This window comes from Mustela lutreola, chromosome 5, assembly GCF_030435805.1.
Source record: "Mustela lutreola isolate mMusLut2 chromosome 5, mMusLut2.pri, whole genome shotgun sequence".
Lineage (NCBI taxonomy): Eukaryota > Metazoa > Chordata > Mammalia > Carnivora > Mustelidae > Mustela > Mustela lutreola.
The window spans coordinates 105,260,571-105,284,246 of NC_081294.1; the positions used below are offsets into that span (position 1 = coordinate 105,260,571).

The following is a 23,676-nucleotide window of genomic DNA, read 5'->3' on the forward strand; positions in this document are numbered from 1 at the left end:
TACGCTGCCATTTTCCCAGCCAACCTTTCCTATTAACTTTTTAGGTGGAAACTTAAACAATGGTGGATGTACCTCTCTTTGGTGGAAAGATTAACAGTTAACCTTGACGTAAATTCTTCGATTTGGCACTATATTTTACTAAAAAGCAATCCTTCAAGGTTTTGTTTTGTGTTTTCACATGTGGCATCCTCCAAGAGAGTGTTTGTGATTATAGTGGTAGAGGTAGCAGCCAAATTGGAGAGTTGAGGAATGAGTGAGTTTGAGAAAATGGAGATGGAGAGCTGAAGCAGTACTTTACTACATACTAGCAGAGGAAGAGAGGAGTTCTTGGTGTTTTGTTTTTTATTGGGGTTAGGCCTTTTGAAAGAAGTTAAAATTGGATCTCTATGTTACATAATTTGTCCATTTTTTAATTTTCCTAGCCTCCACCAGGCTCTGTGAAAATGCCTAATGTACCCAGTACACAACCAGCAATAATGAAACCAACGGAGGAGCATCCGGCTTATACACAGATTGCAAAGGTTAGTTGATGTTATGTGTGTAAATTTGTATTGGAAATTATATTATCAATAACATCTTTGGAGTAGAATTATTTATACATTGCCTTAACTTTTTTTTTCCCCTACTTAATTTTTAACTTACTTTTGAGTCTGAGTTAGCTAGTTTTCAACTCTATTAACATAGTTCTTTTTCAGCTTATAATATTTATTCTGTTATTAACAGTTTTTGAATTCACTTATGCTCTTGAACAATTTGTTTTCTGAAATTTTTGTTGCCTTTTGTTGGTTTCACTCTTTAGTGCACGATGCTATGATAATACCAATAGAAACCATTGGGAAAGGGTTGTAGTGGCTAAGCAAAGGACTATGGTAGGAAGTAGCAGGTGGTAAAAATATGAGAATAAAGGAGATGATTAGGATGCCTTGTATTACATAAAGGCAGATGAAATTACAAACCAGAATTTCTTAATCGTATTCTTCTTTCATCTCATTATCTTCTAAAATAGAAGATACTGTATATTCTCGCATTGGAAACCTAGGTACCATTCAAACCAATTTTTAAAAAAGATTTATTTATTTATTTGACAGAGAAAGACAGAGAAAGGGAACACAAGCATGGGGAGTGGGAGAGGGAGAAGCAGGTTTCCCGCCAAGCAGAAAGCTGGATGTGGGGCTCGATTGCAGGACCCTAGGATCATGACCTGGGCTGAAGGCAGATGCTTAATGACTGAGCCACCCAGGCGCCCCCAAACCAATTCTTGAGAGGCAATTCAGTGGTCATTTTCTCCCTTTGTCTGTTTTGCTTCAATTGTTCCCTTTGTTCCTCATTCTCATTTAGCACAAGAGTCACCTTAATTTTATTTTCCCAAATAGGACTCTGACTACTCTTACTGAGAGAATTTTGTCCTATTTTAAATGTGCCCAGTATTCTCACTGACAGTTTTCATAACCAAAAAGCCAAAATCAGTCAAATAGCTCCATAATATCTTCTGAAACTCTAACCTTGAGTGAATTCTTATAACCTTGAGTGAATTCCTATATAAATTTTTAAAGATTTTATATGTTTACTTGACAGTGAGAGACAGAGATAGTGATAGAGATAGAGAGCATGATCAGGGAGGAGAGGAAGAAGCAGGCTCCCCACTGAGCAGGGAGCCTGGTGATAGTGACCACTCAGGCGCCCCTGAATTCCTGTAATTTGGAAGAGCATTTGAATGGAGATTCTGACATTGTATGATCTTAGGGTCATAGTTCAAACCCCACATTAGGTGTGGAGATGACTAAAAAATAAATAAACAAAGTTTCTGGCATTGTAGAGGAAGAGGTAGGGTAGATAGCATAGTCATATAGGATTTTCCAACTCTGACAACCTATTCATTCATTGGTATTTTGTTTGTTTAAGGAACATGCTTTGGCCCAAGCTGAGCTTCTTAAGCGCCAAGAAGAACTAGAAAGAAAAGCTGCAGAATTAGATCGTCGAGAACGGGAAATGCAAAATCTCAGTCAACATGGTAGTATCCAAAGAAGTTTGAAATAAAAATAACTTTTAAACATTTTAAATTATGCCTGTGCTAGCTCTGATTCATTTGGTTTATGGATAAAGCCATGCCATTTTTTCCTGTTCTAGCAAGATCAGACAGCAGATTTCCTACTTGTTACTCTGTAGCTCTCTGATCTTGGCTGATTTGCATGTCTTTTGGTAGATTATAACAGTGTTAGCCTTATCACACAGAAAGTGAATGTGAATATGATAATTTTGGGGTTTGGCCAGGAGCCTTTGATTCTGCACTTGGGCCCTCTTTGAGTCTATTGAAGCCTTAAGAGTACATGGCAGTGTGCCCTAAACTTGACTCTTTTTGTTTAGTCAGCCCAGTTTCTAATTATCTGCCCATGTCCTCAGAAATATAACCTACCTGTCAAAATATTATTAAAAAATGTGTGGCATGATTCTGTGAAGCCTTGGGTTTCTCAGTTATATCAAATAAATACTGAATTGATCATTTGCTATGAAATCTGTTTAGACTGTGACTACCAAAGGCCACTTCCAGGGTGTATCTTAGAGAAAGATAGCAGTATCTGGCTAAGGGGTTAAAGATCTAGACAAGTCATTGTTACTCTGTCTAGGATAGTGATGGCATGACAGGGCTAGGTCAGCAACAATATATTGAACTATTTTTTCCTTATCTTAGATTGTGTATGCCTAAGTCAGAGAACAACAAATACTGCATGATTTCACTCATTTGTGGAGTTTAAGAAACAAAACCAATGATCATTGGGAGAAATGAGGGGAAAAAAGAGAGGCAAACTAAGAAACACTCAACTGTAGAGAACAAATTGCTGGTTACCAGGGGGAGGTGGGTGGGGCTGGGGGTTAAGGAGGGCACTTGCTGTGATGAGCATCAGGTATTCTATGGAAGTATTGAACCATTATAATGTACTACTGAAACTAGTATTACTAGTATGTTAGCTAGCGAATTTAAATAAAAATGAAAAATAAAATTTATATATTCAAAGACTATTAAAAGAAATGTGTAAGCCTAGGGCCTCATGAGGACGCATTCATCCTTGGCTATTTTGTTGGCTTGTGACATCAGAGACAACATCAGTAAAAGGAGAAATTAAAGGTTTATTTGAGATCAGTGTTTCTGTAATACCTATAATAAAATCTGTCCTATGTCCTTAGTATTGACTAATAGAAGTTATTTCTATGGGAGATATTTTAGAAGTAACAAACAGTGAGGAAACAGTTTGTTTTAGTAACAAACAGTGAGAAATTAAGAGTTAGACTTTGTGGTGTGTTACACATGTAAGTACTTATCATCTATTAACTCACTTAATTGTCAGTATAATTCCCTGAAGGGTGGTATAGTTGTTATTCTCTTGTTATTTCTACTCTTAAATTTATGAAGAAGTGTCAGATTTTATAGATAGATGTCTTCAGATTTTATCAAGTCTTCAAGAATTTAAGGTACCCGGCGCCCCCTAGCCAATAAATGGCTAGGCACTTCTGTTTTCAGATCCCGGTTCTTACATTGCTATTCTCTGCTCTTCTCCAGATAGTATGAGACTTGTATGAGAAATGAATATGAAATTTGGGAAGAATTATAAATAGCGCAGACATGTTGGGAAGAATCAGACATAGGCATTCTTTTTTTCCCACTATAAAGTTTTCTTCTTCTATACAAAGTATATAAAATCGAATTTTCAAAAATTGTGGCATATTATTTCTAAAATGAGAAATGGCCTTTAGGTATTGTGTTTACCTTCTGTTTTTAATGTTTTGACTTATTTAACTTTAGTGTTTTTATTGCTTCCACTGCTTCCGAAGCCCTATTTTTCAGTTTCATTTCTTTATAAGGAAACATTTTCCCTCCTGATAGTTTGAATTTATTTCTCCTGTAGGTTTATTGAAGTGTTATAATTTCTTAGCTTCCTTCTTCTGACTGTTTCATATTTTCTCCTAGTTTTATGGTTTTCTTACATGGATATTTAGAGTGTTAATTTTTCAGACTTTGGGATTTCCAAATTGATTTCTTGGTATTAGTTAATCATATGTTCCTTCATGGAGTTAGCAGTAGAAAACTCAAGATTCAGAAGCTGGTCTTCCCTCTCCACTTGGGCTAGGAATTATATTCAAAGATTTAAGGTGCTGAAGAGGAAATTGTAGATACTTAAAAACTGCATGACTTCTCATGACAGACTCTTGGGACTTTGAGAAATAAGTCTGTTTTCAGGGTAGAGTCACAGGGTATGTCTTTATGCTCTTTTTCTTTCTTTTTTTTTTTTTTTTTGCTTCTTGTATCACTTGTACGTATGTGGTTCTTGGTAAACATTATATGACACTGGAAAAATATTTTACCATCTAATGTTTTCTAAAGTGATACTCTGGGGGAATTTTTTTTTTTTTTTTAAGATTTTATTTTTAAGTAATCTCTACACCCAAGGTAGGATTTGAACCCACAGCCCTAGATCAAGAGTTGCATGCTGCATCGACTGAGCCAGCCATGTAAAAATTTTTAAAAATGCAGAGCTTGGCTTTCAAAGCTGTACAAATGTAGAGATACAGCATTCGACTTATAAAACATCTATTAAAAGAACAAATAATGTTCTTTGTAATGAAACCAAAAATAAGAATAGCCCATATTGGTCCTAATATATATTTTTTTAATTTGCAGGAAGAAAAAATAATTGGCCACCTCTCCCTGGCAATTTTCCTGTGGGACCTTGTTTTTACCAGGATTTTTCTGTAGACATTCCTGTAGAATTCCAGAAGACAGTAAAAATTATGTACTACTTGTGGATGTGTAAGTATAAAATAAATTGTATATTCAACAGAGTGTATGTTTTATTGTCAAAAACCACCCTTTTTGGAATTCAGATATTAAGGATAGTATCACAAATGGGTTTTTTTGGTATGCTCTTAATTTTCAGAATGAAACATATTTAGGTATTGCAGAATTAAACTATGTAACAATCTAAACTGAGGAAAGCATATATGAGAACTGGCATTCTTGAGGAAAGGACTTCTTTGTCACATATATAGTATTTTTTGAGGAAAAAGGAATAGTCATAAAATTTTATCTAGGCTATATTTGTTTTGAAAAAATTATTCTATTTTTATGCAATGAAGGCTGTTTAAAAATTCTTTAAAGCATTATGACTTTTTAAAAGGGCCATAAAATAGTATTATAATTTTTTTAGAGCTTTGAGCACAATTTACTTTTTATTTTCAGGTGGTTGATAAGTACCTTTATTATTGGGAGTACCTAGTTAATGTTGGATATTTTACTAAATAGAACATTAGGACATATATTTAGGCTGTGGTGCTTGCATTGTTTTGAGTATAATTACAACTCATGTAATAACTAAAATAAAATGTAAAGCTCTTTAACAGTTTGTTCTATGTACACAGAATTCCAGCTTACTGTCTTTCACTTTTACTCCAAACAATAGTCTCAGCCCCTTTTAATGTTATTATGTTAGTAGGAGAGGTGTAGCTGTCATAACCTCTCACCTGCGTAACTGCTGGGTAATGAAGAATTTGTAGTGCGCGTTCTTGATAGAGGAAATTTATATGTGTTACTGTATATTTGGGGAGCCGTTTTTTTTCCCCCTCCTAAATAAATGAGACTATTTTCCTCAAAATTATTTGGAGCATTCTTCAAATATGTGAAGCTACTTTAGAATGTGAGTATTGATTTCTTATGGATAGTACATTCTTAACTCTTAGTTTTCTTTGAGATTTTGTTGTTGATTTCGTATCTTGCTAAATCTCCAGTGTAGGTAGTATTGTGTATTTTTAACACTAAAGGTTTTGATTTTATATTTGTACATGTAAAAAAGGCATATATTTTATTTAATCAATATATAATATGTGCATATATATAGTAATTATTTCTTAATGGGCAGACCTGGCCTAGCATTTTAGGTATAAGTCCTTTGACCTAGTGGAAAAACAGGCTTTGTATGGGAGAGATAGGGGTTGGAAGAAAATTCTATAAGGAATTGAGTAAATAAAGATTGATTGGGAAAGGTAATTAAGTTTAACTGAGTGGCTACTTTACTATTGCTAATTGTTTCAAAATAGGTCTGTTTTGTTTTAGAAATATATAACTTTCTGAGATTTTTAGAATACAGTTTTTCTTAATCCTGTTGCATTGACAGATTTAAAGTATTTAAAGAGGTCTCATTATTTAAAGAAACATTACCTGGAATAAGGTAAGATCTAGTTCTAGCTCAGTGATGTTTCTAAATTTCATAGAATGGAGATTGTTTTAATAAGTTATTTTTAGGAAGTGCAACCTGTTAATGATTTCAAAGTTGATGAGTGCTTTCACCCTGTAGTAATAATTATGATGAGAAAGAACATTTATTGAGGATTTATTTGTGCCAGGCACAGTACTAATCACTTTATATACATGATGTTATTAACTCCTGACTACACTATGAGCAGGTACTATACTACCCAAGATACGGAAACCAAAGCTTAGAGAATTGGAGTAACTTGTTCAAGACTACACAACAATTAGGATTTGAGTTGGATAACTTGGCTCCAGAGCCCAGAGTCTAGATTTCCATGTTGTACAACCTACAGAGTACCAAAATGAAGAAGTAATTTGTGCTTTAAACCCAAATAAGATGAACATATACTTTCAAAGGTACCTTACTTGAAATAAATAATTTACTCTGTAAAGGAACTGAAGCAATTATAACTATCAACTGTCAAATGAATCTTAACCTCTTTGAGTATATTCTTGAATTTAAAAAATAAACCAAGCCATTTAAAGATGAATTAGTGAAGAAGATAATTATACTGTTTAAAATCTGTTTATGTTAGGTGTCTGTGTTGTAATGCAGAGCTTATCAAGAAGAATATTATAGTGATAATTGCAAATTTAGGTCCACTAATAATAGATCTGAATGCTTAATAAAGTAAATGGAAATTTCCTGTGAAGTTGAGTCATTCAACTTACAAATCATGTAAACAAAATGCCCTAAAAATTTCTTCAGTGTTATATGTACACTTGGAATCCAATCCAAGTAGATTGGAGTGGGATTGATATTAGTAAAAGAGAATCATGTGTTTCACATTACCTTGCCTTTCTGGGTATTTTTAGATCTGTGTGTAAGTGGACTGATAGTTTAGTAAGTAGGCCCGGACATTATACTTCTTTGGGGTACAAATAAATTACTTATTGATCATGGTTTTTGGTTACTTGACAACATTTAGAAAGGAATTTGAATAGATTACACAAAATTTAATTGATATTTTTATCAATTATTGGAGGAATTTTTAATGAACCTTAATGTACATATCCATATTTTTCTTTCTTTCCTTAGGCAAATTAGGAGATAAACCTTTAAAAATTCTCTTAAGGTTGAAGTTTGAAGTATAATGTGAATACATAAACTTTTTCAGGCAGTTGGATCCCATTTAATGTTAAAGAATAATTTCTATTTTATGGTCTTTTGAAATCTGTTTTTAAGCCATTGACAAAAACTACTTTTATTGTGAGGCAAATGATCGTGAGTAAATTTATTAGTAAACTGGCTTTCGTGAAAGTTAGAAATCCTAATTCTAAATAAATTTAATAAGGAAGAGTCTTCTATGTATAATATAATGGAATGAAGTTTTAAATGTGGAAGAGCTCCTGTATTATTATAGCTGAAAAATTGAAATGTAGAGGTTGATTAGCTCAATAGTATATTTCTATAACCCAGGTGTTTTCATTCTTCCTCTGGTGCCCTTTTTCTTACTCTAGAGTTTGTATATTTAGCTAGTCATTAAATGAAATTTAAAGGTACGCTATAATGTATGTCTTCATCTTGTCTTGTTAATTACTAGTTTTATTTTATCAGTTGAAAAGATTTTAAAGTTTCTAATGTAAGTTGAGATTTTTGTATTTGGATTTGCTAGGTTTTTCATTTATTTTTAATTCAAGTAGGAATTTGTTGGTATATTTTTCTTGTATTAAATTGAACATTATTTTAACTTTTGAAAAGTATTTATTTCTTTTAATTCAGCCTGTGAATAAATTTTTAAAAAATCTTTTAAAAAGGTTACTAATTATAATGAGTAAGTGTAGTTCTTTAGGATCAAAGTCTAGTTAGATGGTTCTCAGATTTTTTGTTTTAGGTCTTTCTGGATATGTAATTATTAACAACATATGAAGAGTTTTCCATTAACTGTGTGCATTAATTAAAAGAAAGTTCTGCCACAACAGCTGAAATGCATTATTTTCTTTCTTTAAAAGTAAGTTTGATCCTCTACCAAAAAACTGTATTTATCTCAGAACTTTAAAAAATGATAACCCTATGAGGATGAATAATCCTGAGAGATCGAATATATAGTCCCTGCAATTGCTACTGTATTAGTATTTTTAGTTCAGTGATTCTAATTAATTGCTTTAAAATGTTACAATGAGATTGCACAGAGCACTTCTCCAGTTTTCTCCTCCTTGTATAGTCCACTCTGGGAGGAGTCAGCAGCTACTCTGTAAAAATGTAATTCAGTGTATAGGCTCTTTTTCCTCTCAAGTCCTGGTCCTTTTCCCTGGCAGGGCCTTGAATCAGGGGCCACATCAAGTATTTTCTTCTCAAAGAGGAATCCCTTAAGGCACTGCTTCTCTGATAATAGCCCATTAGGAGAGTATCAAACGGATTGTCGGATTGTCGGATTGTCGCTAAACACTGCATAAGTTAGGACTCATTTTCCTGTATATACTGTTTTCAAACCAAATGTGTAAAAAACAGCAATGTTTTTTTGAAAGATACTAGCTGGAAGCAAGGGGTAGAATACATTTGCTCTAAAGAATTTTTTCATTTACAATTTTTGTTGAATGAATTCATAACTTGAATGTAAACATTTCTATTTTGTTTTTTGATTCCACAGTCCACGCTGTAACACTCTTTCTAAATATCTTCGGATGCTTGGCTTGGTTTTGTGTTGATGCTTCAAGAGGGGTTGATTTTGGATTGAGTATCCTGTGGTTCTTGCTTTTTACTCCTTGTTCATTTGTCTGTTGGTACAGACCACTTTACGGAGCTTTCAGGTAAAATGTGTGTACTTTGAAATATACTCTTTAAAACCTGTGAAGTAAATAATTGGTAATTAACCTTAAGGGGGAAATTGATACATTTTTACTGAAATTTTTTGTTATTGTGTAGCATACATTCTGATAAATTCATATGTAACATGTCTTTGTAGATTTTGTAAGTCACAAAATCTCATTCTTTTCTCCTACTTGAGAAGGATCAAACATGAAAATAGAGCAATGACAGTAGTCTTATATCTTAATATTTTGTAGAATAAATATGCTATTTTGTATGATACACTTGACATTAAGGAAAATTTTGCTCTTCATTTCCCTTTCAAACAAAAAAATCACAAATGGTGATTACAGTCTAATTCTTAAATGAACCTAGGTAAGATCAATATAGCTATGATATTTAAAGTGAGTCACTCTCACCTAGCCAGGTAGTTATTTTCTGTGTAAATTTTTGGCTCTTCAAATGGTCTTGAATTTGAGAACCATTAAGATTATAAGATAATAATATTTCGCATGATATATTTTAATCAGTGGTTAGGATTAATATCTCCTAAATGCATGTTCTATGAGGTATTAATAAATGTTGCTGAAAAAGGGACTCATTAGCTTAAGTTTGGAAAAAGCTGGACAGTAAAGTTAAATTTCTTCAATTCAGGATTGCTTAGATTTTTTTTTTACATTTTTTTTTTAATTTTTTATTTTTTTATAAACATGTATTTTTATCCCCAGGGGTACAGGTCTGTGAATCGCCAGTGCTTAGATTCTTTTAAGAGCCTCGTGTGATTTGTGATTTGACTATGAAACCATTTTTTTGTGGAACACCTTGTTGGACTATTGTTTTAAGAAGTAAATGTTGGAAGGTGCTGATTTAGATAATAGTTCTCTATGAGTCCATATATTCGATCATTTATCAACTTATTTTTGAGTAAACTTGTATATGAGTAATGAACCTTTTTCAGCTCTCATGAGTGAGGGGCAGCATTACTAGGAAATAGGTATGTATTGTGCAGATGTTATATTGGGGAAATTAGAGGTCCACATTCAGGTGGGTTTTTTTCCATTTCAACATGGAATTTCTTTGATTAATCACAGTGTGTATTCCTTTGTCATGGAATTAGGAACCCAGATATGTAACAGATGAAAAAAAAAAACCAGAAGGAAAGGGGCAAAGATGAGGGAATTTGGGGAGAAAAGTGGTCATTCAACAGAAAACAAAATTGGTTAAAATTGTAATGAAGGCAAGAAAATGGATGGGAGGAGGGAAGAATCTTTGGATATATTATAATATGGAGATTAGTTATCAAGGAATGGGGAAGAGGTGTCCCCTTTGGGATGTGGAATGGAGAGGAATAAAAAGGACCTATTTATTCTTTCCATGATCTAGGAAGACAGTTACTGGTGCTCTTTTCCTTGTCATCTAAGCCTGGTGTACAAGGTTTTTAAATTTTTTGACATCTGGCTTTGGCTTCTGCCTGTCTGCTTCTATCATGTTACTAATATATTTGTAATGATGCTGCTGGGTAGAAATGGGGTTGTTCTTGAGTCTTTAAAAGTGACGAGAGGAGGTGCCTGGGTGGCTCAGCTGGTTAAATGGTTAAGCGTCTACCCTCAGCTCAGGTCATGATCTTGAGATCCTGGGATTTAGCCCCACATTGGGCTACCTGCTAAGTGGGGAGCTTGCGTCTCTCTTTGTACCTCCTCCTCCCCCTCCACCACTTGTCGGGGTGTGTGTGTGCATGTGCGCCTGTGTGTGTGCACTCTCTATTGCTCTCACATAATCCCTCTGCAAATAATTAAATAAAATCTTTAAAAAAACAGTGATCTAAGACTAATGACCTGATTTTAAACCTTCTATAACTAATGTAGCCAAAACAAACCACTAAAAAAGCTAGCTTTCTGCCTTTTTTTTTTTTTTTTAAAGATTTTATTTATTTATTTGACAGAGAGAAATCACAAGTAGATGGAGAGGCAGGCAGAGAGAGAGAGAGAGAGAGAAGCAGGCTCCCTGCTGAGCAGAGAGCCCGATGCGGAACTCGATCCCAGGACCCTGAGATCATGACCTGAGCCGAAGGCAGCGGCTTAACCCACTGAGCCACCCAGGCGCCCCAGCTTTCTGCCTTTTATTACTTGAAGTCACTCAGTTCCTTTTATTTCCTTTCTTTGCCAGTTGAAATAAAAATGCTTTGTCGAACATTTTTACTTCTGTCATTATTAATCTGTAGGTTAAGTGCTTAGCTGCATCTCAGTCCTTTAGAGTTTATCACAAATGATTAATTTTCTGGGTTTCCCTGTTCAGAGCAGAACTGAGAGGAATATTATTTAATGGGGAAAGTTGAAATTAAAGTATGTTACATCATTACTGTTCCTTCTCAGTATGTAACTTTGGCATTTCTTTTATCCACATTGCCACATGTTTCTGAGCCTGTCTTTCCCGCTGTATCTGGTAGTTTGTTAAACCTGTATTGATGACAGCTTTTTCCTTTAAATGTGAAAATCTCAAACACAGATACAGGGGGTGTGATTCTTGATATTAAATATAGGGCTTTAAATAGCCTTATTCACATAAATGCTTTATTTTAGATCAGTTTTGATAGGGATTACTGCCTTTGAGAAAGGGCAGAGTCAGGATATGCAAGTGTTTCATATTTTGTTTCAAGACTGGTGATTAAGAAATGAAAACAAACATTTGGGGCGCTTGGGTAGCTCAGTGGGTTAAAGCCTCTGCCTTTCACTCAGATCGTGATCCCAGAGTCCTGGGATCCAGCCCCACATCGGGCTCTCTGCTCAGCAGGGAGCCTGCTTCCCTTCCTCTCTCTGCCTACCTCTTTGCCTACCTGTGATCTCTGTCTGTCAAATAAATAAAATAAAGAGATGAAAACAAGCATCTGAGCATACTATTTAAGTCAGTAGAAAATGGGTAGCTAAAACCTTTTTAGGCCAGGTTCACAGGTTTTCTGAGAGAAGTTGCTTTTTAAAGTAGATATTTAGTTTTCATAAATCAGATTCTGGTGTGAAGCTAGTATGCTTTTTAAAAGTTTCAGGTTTTCTTGTTTTAAGATTACCTTACTTATCTATTTATTTTATTTTATTTTAAATTTTTTTTAAAGATTTTATTTATTTATTTGACAGACAGAGGTCACAAGTAGGCAGAGAGGCAGGCAGAGAGAGAGAGAGAGAGAGAGAGAGGGAAGCAGGCTCCCTGCGGAGCAGAGAGCCCAATGCGGGGCTCGATCCCAGGACCCTGAGATCATGACCTGAGCCGAAGGCAGCAGCCCAACCCACTGAGCCACCCAGGTGCCCCAATCTATTAATTTTAAAAATATTTATTTGATAGAGACACAGCGAGAGATTTTATTCATTTGACAGGCAGAGATCACAAGTAGGCAGAGAGGCAGGCAGAGAGAGAGGAGGAAGCAGGCTCCACATGGAGCAGAGAGCCCGATGTGGGGCTCCATCTCAGGACACTGGGATCATGACCTGAGCTGAAGGCAGTGGCTTTAACCCACTGAGCTACCCAGGTGCCCCCTTGCGCACAAGCAGAGGGAGAGAAGTAGCCACCTAGGTGCCCCTCACAGTTTTCATGTTTTATTCTTCTCTGGCTAATGGTGTATTTGGCTTTTCTGCCATAAGATTATTTAAATATCTCCTGAATTTTATTTCTCCAGGTAAACCCCCAAGAAGTGAAGAAAAGACTAGTAAGCAATAAGGTGCACCTGGGTGGCTCAGTTGTTTAAGCGTCTGACTCTTAATTTTGGCTCAGATCATGATCTCAGGGTTGTGAGATCAAGACCTGCCTCCAGCTCACAGCTCACACAGTGGTTAGGGAGCTTCCTTGAGATTTTCTCTCTCCTTCTCCCTCTACCCACTCCCTCAACCAAAAAAAAGAAAGAAAAGAAAAGAAAAAGAAAAAGAATGGTAAGTAGTAAGAAAAACTTGGCTGGATTGTTTTAGAATAAATTAGTTATTTGTTGGGGCACCTGTGTGGCTCAGTGGGTTAAAGCTTCTGCATTCAACTCAGGTCATGATCTCAGGGTCCTGGGATCAAGTCCCGCATTGGGCTCTCTGCTCAGCGGAGAGTCTGCTTCCCCCTCTTTCTCTGCCTGCCTCTCTGCCTACTTGTGATTTCTCTCTCTGTGTGTCAAATAAATAAAATCTTTAAAAAAAAATGCATGCATTTATAAAAAAAAAAAAGATGTTTTTCAAACTGTGTAAAATACTGTTCTGTATGAGTTATCTTAGTTTTCCACCAAGAAACTGGTTTTACTGTTATACTTATATAAAGGACTTTGTCCTTCATAATGTTATCCCTCCACCAGAATCTGAAGGACCATGTAGAGAAGTTTCAGATATATGTGTTTTTAAAAGTTAAGTTTAATAGCTGTCAAAATTAAGTCTGCACTTGTTATGTTGTCACTTACATATTTTAAAGAGATTATAACTTTGATCTTAATTTTGTGCTTCCGCAAATGACTAAGCATTATGTAAATACTTTAAGATATTAAGTCATTATTATTGAGGCAGTGTTTATTGGAAATAGACTGAAAACGGGTAAGAATCCTGGCTTCTCTGCTTAAAAGTGTTGAGCTCCTAGGAAAATGCAGAACAAAACTACTGCCTCAGTATGTTGAATGTAAATAGGGGATAATATTTGCAGAGTTGATAAAAGGATTAGAGATAATATATGCAAATACTATATTTTATAGGTTGTCAATGATAGCTGGAATTAATAGCTGGAATTAATGATTTGTTTTTGTGTTAGATTTTGTTATTTACTTTTAGTCCATTAAAATGTTACTTGTTATAAATCATCTTTTGCTGCTTTTAGTTCATTGTTCTCTGGTGCCTCAGTCTGAGCTAGAGGAAATCATAATTTATGCTAGGGTGTATGTATATCCTTGTGTTGGGAGATAAAAATAAACACTAAAAAACCCAGTATGATAATCTAGCCTTTTAATTGGAGGTTTTTTGTCTCTATTTAATATAACTACTTATTTATATGGATTTATATCTGCCTTCTATTTTTTTTTGAAGAGAAATAATTCTTATATTTAATTATGAAAAATTTCAAAAATAGCAAAGTTGAAAGAATTTAACATAGAACACCATATATACACTGTCTAAATTCTATCCCTAACATATAGATGCTTTATAAGGTAAATTGACATCCGTAACTAGAGCTCAGTATTTGTTTACAGTTTTGATTTGTTCTTGTGTGGGTTTTTTTTGTGTGTGTAAAATCTAAATTTACAAAATCTATCAATATATAATGCAGTATTACCATCACCCCAGAAAATTTCTTAGTGCCCCTTTTCTTGAATCATCCAGAGGGTACCTTAATTTTTTTTGTTACTGAATTTATTTTTTAAATTTAAGTTAATTAACATATAATGTATTATTGGTTTTAGAGGTAGAGGTCAATGATTCATCAATCTTATATTATATCATGTATATCATTATATCATGTACCCTCCTTAATGCCTATCACCCAGTTACCCCATCCCCCCATCTGCTCTGGCGTCCCTTGGTTTGTTTCCTAGGATTAAGTATCTCTTATGGTTCATCTCCCCCTCTGGTTTTGTTTTGTTTTATTTTTCCCTCTCTTCCCCTATGATCTTCTGTTTTGTTTCTTAAATTCCACATATGACTGAGATCACATGATAGTTGTCTTTCTCCGATTGACTTATTTTGCTTAGCCTAATACCCTCTAGTACCATCCACATCATTGCAAATGGCAAGATTTTTTTTTTTGATGCTGCATAGTATTCCGTTGTATGTATACTACATCTTCTTTACCCATTCATCTGTTGATGGACATCTGGGCTCTTTCCCTGCTTTGGCTGTTGTTGACATTGCTGCTGTAAACATTGGGGTACAGGTGCCCCTTTGGATCACCACATTTGTATCCTTTTGTATCCTTGGGGTAAATACCCAGTAGTGCAATTGCTGGCTTGTATGGTGGCTCTCTTTACAACTTTCTGAGGAAACTCCACACTGTTTCCCAGAGTTCTGCCTTCTATTTATATGTACTACTTACTGCATAAAACATACCGATTATATACCCTTTTCTTTCTTTGCCTTTTGGATCAATAAGTTCTACTTTTTAAATATATTTTACTTTATTTCTCTGTGTTTTTTTTTCTTTTTTTTTTTTTTCCTTTTTATTTCTAAGATTTATTAGAGTGAGCTTAAGTGTGAACAGGAGGTGCCGAGGGAGAGAGTCTTCTGCAGATTCTCTGCTGAGCTCAGAGTCTGACTCAGGGCTCAAGTCCACAACCCCAAGATCATGACCTGAGCCGAAGGCAGAGGCTTTAACCCACTGAGCCACCCAGGCACCCTAAGCCAAAGTTTTTTATTTGTTGTAGTCCCACTTGTTGGTTTTTGCTTTTGTCACTTTTGCTTTTAGCGTCAGATCAAAATAGTGCCAAGAATGATGTCAGGGGGCTTACCACTTGTATTTTCTTCTATGAGTTGTATGGTTTCAGGTGTTTCATTCAAGTCTTAAATCCATTGTCAGTTAGTTTTTGTGTATGATGTAAGATAGTGGTTTAATTTCTATTCTTTTGCTTGTGGCTGTCCAGTTTTCTCAATAGAATTTATTGAAGAGACTCTTACACTCCATTGTATATATTTGGCTCCTTTGTGTGGTACATTAATTGACCAAATATATATGGGTTTGTTTTGGGGCTCTCTGTTCTGTTCAGTTGATCTGTGTTTCTGTCAAATTAATCTTGTATTAATTAATCTTGTGTTTGTATGCTATGACCATACTGTTTTGATTACTGTAGCTTTGTAATAATAGTTTGAAATCAGGAATTGTGATGCCTCCAGTTTGGTCCTTCTTTCTCAAAATTGCTAAGGTCTTTTGTAGTTCCATACAAATTTTAGGATTGTTCTATTTCTGTGGAAAATACCATTGGAACTTTGATAGGGATTTTTTTGAATCTGTAGATTGCTTTGAGGAGTGTGGACATTTTGACAATATTTTTCCAGTCTACAAGTATGATGTATCTTGCCATTTATTTGTGTTTTCAGTTTTATACGTCTTCAGTTTCTTTAATCAGTGTCTTACAGTTTTCAGTGTAAGGGTCTTTCATTTCCTAAGTTAAATTTATTCCTAGGTATTTTACTCTTCTTTATGCAGTTACAAATAAGATTTTTTTCTTAATTTCTCTGTTTAATAGTTTGTTGTAAATGTAGAAAAACAAAGAATTTTTGTGTATTTATTTAGTATCCTGTAACTTTACTGAATTTTTTAGTTCTAACAGGTTTTCAGTGGAGTCTGTAGAGTTTTCTATATATAAAATCATGTTATCTGCAAATAATGTTAATTTTATTTCTTCCTTCTGTTGTGGATGCCTCTGACTATGATTTCTAGTTCCATATTGAGTAAAAATGGTGAGAATGGGCATCCTTGTCTTGTTAGAAGAAAAGCTTTCAGCTTTTCACCACTGAATATTATGTTAACTATGGGCTTATCATATATGACCTTCATTATGTTGAGGTATATTCCTTCTATACCCACTTTGTTAGGAACTTTTTTCTTAAAGATTTGTTTATTTATTTTGGGGGTGGGAGGGGCAGAGGGAGAGGGACAGAGAGTCTCAATTAGACTCCACACAGAGCACAATGTGGTGCTTGATCTTAAGACCCTGAGATCATGACCTGAGCTGAAACCACGAGTCAGATGCTTAACTAATTGCACCATCACCCAGGCACCTCTTTGTTCAGATTTTTAATAAATGTATGTTGAATTTTGTGAAATACTTTTTCTGTATTGAGATGATCATATGATTTTTGTCTTTCATTTTGTTAGCATGGTTTATCACTTTGATATGTGGATGTCAAACCATCCCTCCATCCCTTCATCATTGGAATAAATCCCACTTGATCATGGTATATGATCCTTTTCATGTATAGTTGAATTTGGTTTGTTATTCTTTTATAAGATTTTATTTATTTCTGCCAGATGGGGAGAGAGAGCACAAGTGGGGACAGGGTAGAGGGAGAAGCAAACTCCCTGCTGAGCAGGGAGTCCAAAGTCGACTTGATCCCAGGACCCTGGGATCATGACTGGAGCCGAAGGCAGACACTTAACCAACTAAGCCACCCAGGTGCTCTGGTTTGCTATTTTTTATTATTAAGCAATTAAAAATAAATTATTTAAACATTTTGCAAACTGGATGAGCCTCAAGAACATTATTCTAAGTAAAAGAATACAGCAAAAGACTACATATTCTAATTCCATTTCCATAAACTGTCCAGAAAACAGAAATGTGAGAGACATACAACATATCAGTAGTTACCTGGGGCTAAGAAGTGGTAATGGGACTGATTGCAAATGAGATCCAGGAAAACTGAGATCCAACTAAATTGATTTAGTTTAGAACTTTTGAAAAAAAGTTCTAGACTGATTATGGTGACGATTGCACAACTCTATAAATTTACTTAAAAAAATCAAACAGACCCACAGAGTGATCTTGATCAAAATGTGCACACAAACACATCAACAGAATTTCACTAGAGAATATTTTTTAAAGTGTTACTAGTATACATGATAAAATTGAGAAAAACTAACAAAGAATTCAGTACATAAGATTCTACTCCCAACAAATTAGATAACAGAAGAAATAAATTCCTGAAACATACCAATTACCAAATCTGAATCATGAACACACAGAAAATCTGAACAGACCATTACTCACAAGGAGATAAATCAGTCCTTGAAACATTGTTTCAGTCAAAAAAAAAAAAAAAAAATCAGTCCTCGAAAACCTCCGACAAACATAACTCTAGGACCACGTGGCTCTACTAGCGAATTCTAACATTTAAAGAAGAATTAATACCAATCCTTCCAAAAAGTACCAAACTCTTCTTAAAAAAAAAAAAAAAAGGAAACGCTTTCAAATTCACTTTATGAGGCCAACATTATTCTGATACCAAAATCAGACAAGTGCATTACAAGAAAATTAGACTTCAGTATCCCTGATGAACACAGGATTATTTTGGCTATTTAAAGATTCTTTGACTTCATTTAAATTTTATAATCAATTTTTCTATTTTGCTAAAAGATAAATATGCCCCCTTGGGATTCTGATAGGGCTTGAGTTAAATTTGTAAGCCTCTTTGGGGGGGAGAACTGATATCTTAACTATATTGAGTTTTGTGATCCATGAATATGTGATATTTCTCCATTTATTTAAATACTTCTAATTTCTTTCAGCATTGTTCTTAAGCTTTAATTATACAAATTTTTAACTTACTTTGTTGAATTTATTCCTGAGTCCTTTATCTTTTTTATGTCATTCTGAGTGAAATTATTTTCTTAAGATTGTTTGTCATATGCAGTTTGGAAATCCAATGGGACTTTGTATATTGACCTTATGTTGTTCTGCCTTGCTGAACTCCTTCATCAATGTAGTCTTGAGATTTTTCTCCATATGTAGGATTATGTCTTATGCAGATAAAAGGTTTTGTGTTTTAATTTCCTCACTGGATATCTGTGATCAATGTACCTTTCTTTCCTTCCTTTTGTTGATTATACTTCTAGTAAAATGGGAGCAGAAGTAGAAAGTTGAAAGGTATGCTTTGTTCCCCTTTTTAGGGGGAGAGCATTCATCATTAAGTATGATATAGTTCTAGAGTTTTTATGATTGTCTTTTATTGGTTTGAGGAGCCTCTCCTTTATTTGTACCTTGTTAAGAGTTTTTAATAATGAATTGTAGTGTATTTTTCCAGATGCTTTTTCTGTGTCGAGATAATCATGTGGTTTATTCCTTTATTAATATGTTACATTACATTGATTGATTATTAGATATTAAACCAACCTTGCATTTGTGGGATAAGTCCTATTTAGTTTTGCAAATCCCTTCTGACAGCTGCAGTGAAGGTGCTGATTTTCATGCCTTATCTATCACGGTTAAAATGTCATCCCAACATAGTATAGGGAAGGGAACAGTTCAGTGAAAATGCTACAGACTCATGCTGTTCTTAACCAGAATAAAACTGTTTCTCAGTTATATGCCAGGGTATGGAAGTGGTTTTTTGTTTTATCCCGCTTTTTAAAATTTTAACTTTTTGAGGAGAGGATTTGTTGACTTTGTCACTGTGTCATGTTGGAAATGAATTTCCGCTTCTTGATTTTTAAGTTTCAGGTGTCCGGCAGTCATTTCCTACTATTCATAATGATCTTTCAACTTTTCCATGGCTTGTATGGTCCCCCTTTCACCCTCCTATATTTACTCTGTCTCCCTACAGTTCTTCCATTACATGTAAGATAATTTTAGTTTAGGTTGATATTTGAAGTTCCTCGTTTACTGCTGTGTAAATAGTATTTACAACTGGACTTTTTTTTTTTGTACAACTGCTATTACTGCAGTAAATAGTTGCCTTGTTTTGGTGTCTTTTTACACACACACACACACACACACACACACACACTTCTTTTTTCTGAATCTTTGTGGATTTCCTGGCATAATTAAAAAACGATGCTCAAATATGTTAGGTGGTCTGTTTCGTCATCACTCCCCCTGCTGCCATGAAGACATTGCTTTTAGAGTTCTTGTTCCTCCTCTCTTCATTTGAACTGGTTGGTTTCTGTGTAATCCTGTATTTTCTTTTCTTTGTCTTCAATATTATATTTCTATACCAGGGTCCTGTCTCCTGTCTCCCCGCCCTTCTCCTCCCCCCACCCCCCGCCCCGTCTCTCTCCATTTACTCTGTTGTTGTTTTGTTTTTTGGCCTAGTACATCTTCATCAGAGAAAAGGGTATACGAAAAAGTGTTCTTTTTTTGAGTCTTAGCATATATGGGAGTGCTTATTTATTACCACACATTCAGCTCATAGTTCGATTGGATATAGGTTGGAAATTATAGCTCTCAGAATTTTGAAAGCATAATTTCCTTGGCTTTTAATGTCATTATTTCTATTGAGAAATCTGATACCATTCTGATTCTTAATCTTTTCATAAAGCTCATTTTCTTTTTTCCTTTTTTCCTTTTCTTGGAAGTGTCTAAGATTTTCTTTTTATCCCTAGGTATCTTTTTCATTTATTGCACTAGTCACTCTTTGATCCTTTTTACTCTAGAGACAGAGCCTTAATTTCTGGGAAAATTTATTACATTGTTTCATTGATTTTTTTTTTCCCTTTCTGTTTTCATTGTGTTCTTTTTAATAAATTATCTAGCTAATCAGATATTGGGAATCTGGTGTTCTTTTTTTTTCCTTGTATTTTTCATCCTTTTGTTTTATTCTGTTTTCTAGAATATTTTAAGAATCAGGATGACATTAATCTTCTGAATACTAACACTGAAAACTAGAAGACAGTTGAATAGTGCTGTCATTTTGCAAGAAAGATAATTTCTGAGCTGGAAATTAAATAAACTATGAAATTCAGTGTATGATAATATGGACAACAGAATTTCACAAAGTATATCTTTCCTGTATCGCTTCTCAGGACTCTACTGGAATAATATGATCCCTGCCAAAATGAGAGAGTAATGCATGAAAAAGGAAAATATGGGGTCTAGAAAACAGGACTTATAATACAAGAGAGAGGACTACTTTATTCCCAAGATAATGTTGAAGAGTGGTCTCAAGATAGAAGTTAGTGGCCATCTTGAGGCTTTATCAATTCATATTTTAGCTGATCAGAAGATTTTTTTTTAAGATTTTATTTTTATTTATTTGACAGAGAGGTAACACAAGCAGGGGGAGTGGGGGAGGGAGAAGCAGGCTTCTCATCGAGCGAGGAGCCCCATGCGGGGCTTGATTCCAGGATGCTGGTATCATGACCTGAGCTGAAGGCAGATGCTTAATGATTGAGCCACCCAGGCGCCCCTGATCAGAAGATTTTAAGAGAAATATTTTCAAGAAGATAAGATTGATAGAATTTTTAATAAATTTGAATGTGTTAAGAGCAGATTTTCACAAATTAATAGGAGGTTAGTGATCAATTACAGGTAAATATATATATATATATAAAGATAGTTGCTAAATCTAGGGAAATCTAAAATGGCTGTGCAGAGTAGAAATTTATTTCCTGTCTCAGCTGTGAATAAGTTTACTATATCTTTATGGGGAAATATTCTTTAGTCCTAAGATTAGGTGTCTTTTAGGGAGCCTGTGCCTCTGGACTGTGAGCTTCACTGATGCTTCTTGTTCTTCTTTTTTTTTTTTAAATTTATTTGACAGACAGAAATCACAAGTAGGCAGAGAGATGGGGGGAAGGCAGGCTCCCTGCTGAGCAGAGAGCCCGATGTAGTGCTTGATCCCAAGACCCTGAGATCATGACCTGAGCCGAAGGCAGAGGCTTAACCCACTGAGCCACCCAGTTGCCCCTTCACTGATGCTTCTTAAGCTCCCTACCCCCTTAGATGGGAAAGAATGGCTAGAATTGGCCAGAATTGGGTATTTCCCTTTCCTAATGTGGGTTAGGCTCTAGTAAAGCCCTCTGCAAATTAGGCTCTGGTTAGTTTCTGCTGAGGGCAGACCTTGTTAAGAACAGAGTGCTCTGGAGAATTTCCAAATGGTTCCTTTTCTTCTCCTCCTGCCACAAGCATGAGGGGATTTTCCCCAGTTTTCACTGGGGTTGTTGGTAAAGCAAATATGTGGGGCTCCTCCATGACTAGGTCTCCCTGGAGATTTTAACTCCAAGAGTTTATTTGCCTCTAGCAATTCAATTACAGTTGAGATTTTTCTACCCTGGCATTGGTTCCTGCAGAGATTTCTGCTCATATAAGGTTTGATCTTCTGTATTTACCTGTCTCCAGTTTTGGGGTAGCTGAAGGTTCATGGGTTTTAAGTGCTTTTGGCTCACTGAAGCTTAAGTGAGGATTTCCTTGCAATGAGTAGAATTTCCCTTCTGTCCCTTGTCACAAGTTTAAAAACCTCACAGCTTGTATAATGTAACCATTTGGGGTCTGCTTTTAACTTGGACTAGTGTAACTCCTTCATGCAATAAACTGAAAAGAGCCATGCTGTCTAGTCTTGAAGTCCCTCATTTAAACAGAGGTCAAGCAGTAGGCGCCTGGCAGTGTCTGGCCTGAAACCAAGCAGTAACGTGAGGTTTCGGTCCAGCACAGAGCCCCAAGATCACAGACGGCTATGTCTGGCCGGAAGCTCCTCGGCTCTCCCTCTTCAGAGTTCCCTGCCCTAAGAGAATGTCACTACCTGAACAGTCCACGGTGAAGCTGAGAGGACAGGATGGGGTAAGACGGCAACCGCAGCTGTGCTGCTACAGGGAGTCACCGGTAGTCAAAGCTCAATCCCTGGTGTCTCCAACCTGACCAGGTGGGCAGAGCTTAGGGCAGCCACCTTCCCTCTAGTGAAGCGTCCTAGGACATCTGACTTGCCACCAGGTCTTTTTGACCAGACATATCCTAGCTAATGGATGTCCAAACACCAGAATGTGAGGCCAACCTTCTATCTGAGTTAAACTTTTGACAAGGGAACAAACTTCAAATTGATGTGTCAGTCACGTAGCTAGCTGTAGAGCTTGCAACTTACTAGCGACAGCTGCCCAATGCCATGTGAAGTAACAGACTGGTTTTTGGTTTATTTCTTCCTTCAGTTTTAATGTTATGTAATGTATTTAAACCCTTATTTAAATAAAACTTGTTTTCAGAAAAAAAAAAAATCTTTGGGATTTAAGAAGAGTTGCTGATTTTTCAGTTTGTTTGGCTTTTTAGTTGTTGTTAGGATGGATTGACTATTTCTAACTTGCTTCCAGGTATACTTTTTAAAAGTAAGCTGTCTCTGGGCATTAGACGGAGTTTTGTTTTATTTTGTTATATTTGTTTTGTTTCTTTCTAATGTCCATGGGGATATTACACTTTTTACATTGGATTATTTCGTTCATTGGGATTAGATATTAAATACAATTGAACTATAACACCATTTTAACATCTTGAGAAACATATTTTAATAAAGAATGAGCCATAAAGTTAAATTTAGCTTTTTCTGTAAACATTTGGATGCATCTATCCCTTTGAATTAGTGTTTTCGTATTCTATGGGTAAATACCTAATAGTGTAGTTGCTGAATCATGGGGTAGTTTTATTTTTAACTTTTTGAGGAACCTCCATACTGTTTTCCAGAGTGGCTGTGCCAGTTTTCTTTCCCACCAAGAGTGCAAGAGCATTCCCCTTTCTCTGCATCTTTGCCAACACCTGTTGTTTCATGTGTTGTTGATTTTAGCCATTCTGACAGGTGTGAGGTAATATCTCATTATAGTTTTGACTTGTATTTCCCTGAAAAGTGATATTGAGCATCTTTTCTTGTGCCTTTTGGTCATCTACATATCTTCTTTGGAGGAATATCTGTTCATGTCTTCTGCCTTTTTTTTTTTTAAAGATTTATTAGAGAACGAGAGGGCACAAGCAGGGGGAGCAGCAGAGGGAGAGGGAAAAGCAGGCTCCCCATTGAGTAGGGAGCCTGTGTGGGGCTCCATCCCAGGACCCTGGGATCATGACCTGATCCAAACGCAGACACTTAATGGACCGAGTCACCCAGGCAACCCCGGGTGTGTTGAGTTTTGTAAGTTCTTTATGTATTTTGGATACTAACTCCTTATTAGATATGTCATTTGCAAATATCTTCTCCCATTCTGTAGGTTATTTACTTCTCTCTGC

At 35.4% G+C, this 23,676-nt stretch overlaps 1 protein-coding gene across 1 annotated transcript in view; it reads left to right on the forward strand.

The window, feature by feature from the left end:
* SCAMP1 (secretory carrier membrane protein 1) overlaps positions 1-23,676 on the forward strand; it is a 115,806-nt gene that overhangs the window by 51,151 nt on the left and 40,979 nt on the right. The window contains exons 3-6 of the mRNA XM_059175308.1: positions 423-521; positions 1,903-2,011; positions 4,676-4,804; positions 8,893-9,052. Coding sequence (XP_059031291.1) covers positions 423-521; positions 1,903-2,011; positions 4,676-4,804; positions 8,893-9,052 — 497 coding nt within the window. The remainder of the gene's footprint in view (positions 1-422; positions 522-1,902; positions 2,012-4,675; positions 4,805-8,892; positions 9,053-23,676) is intronic.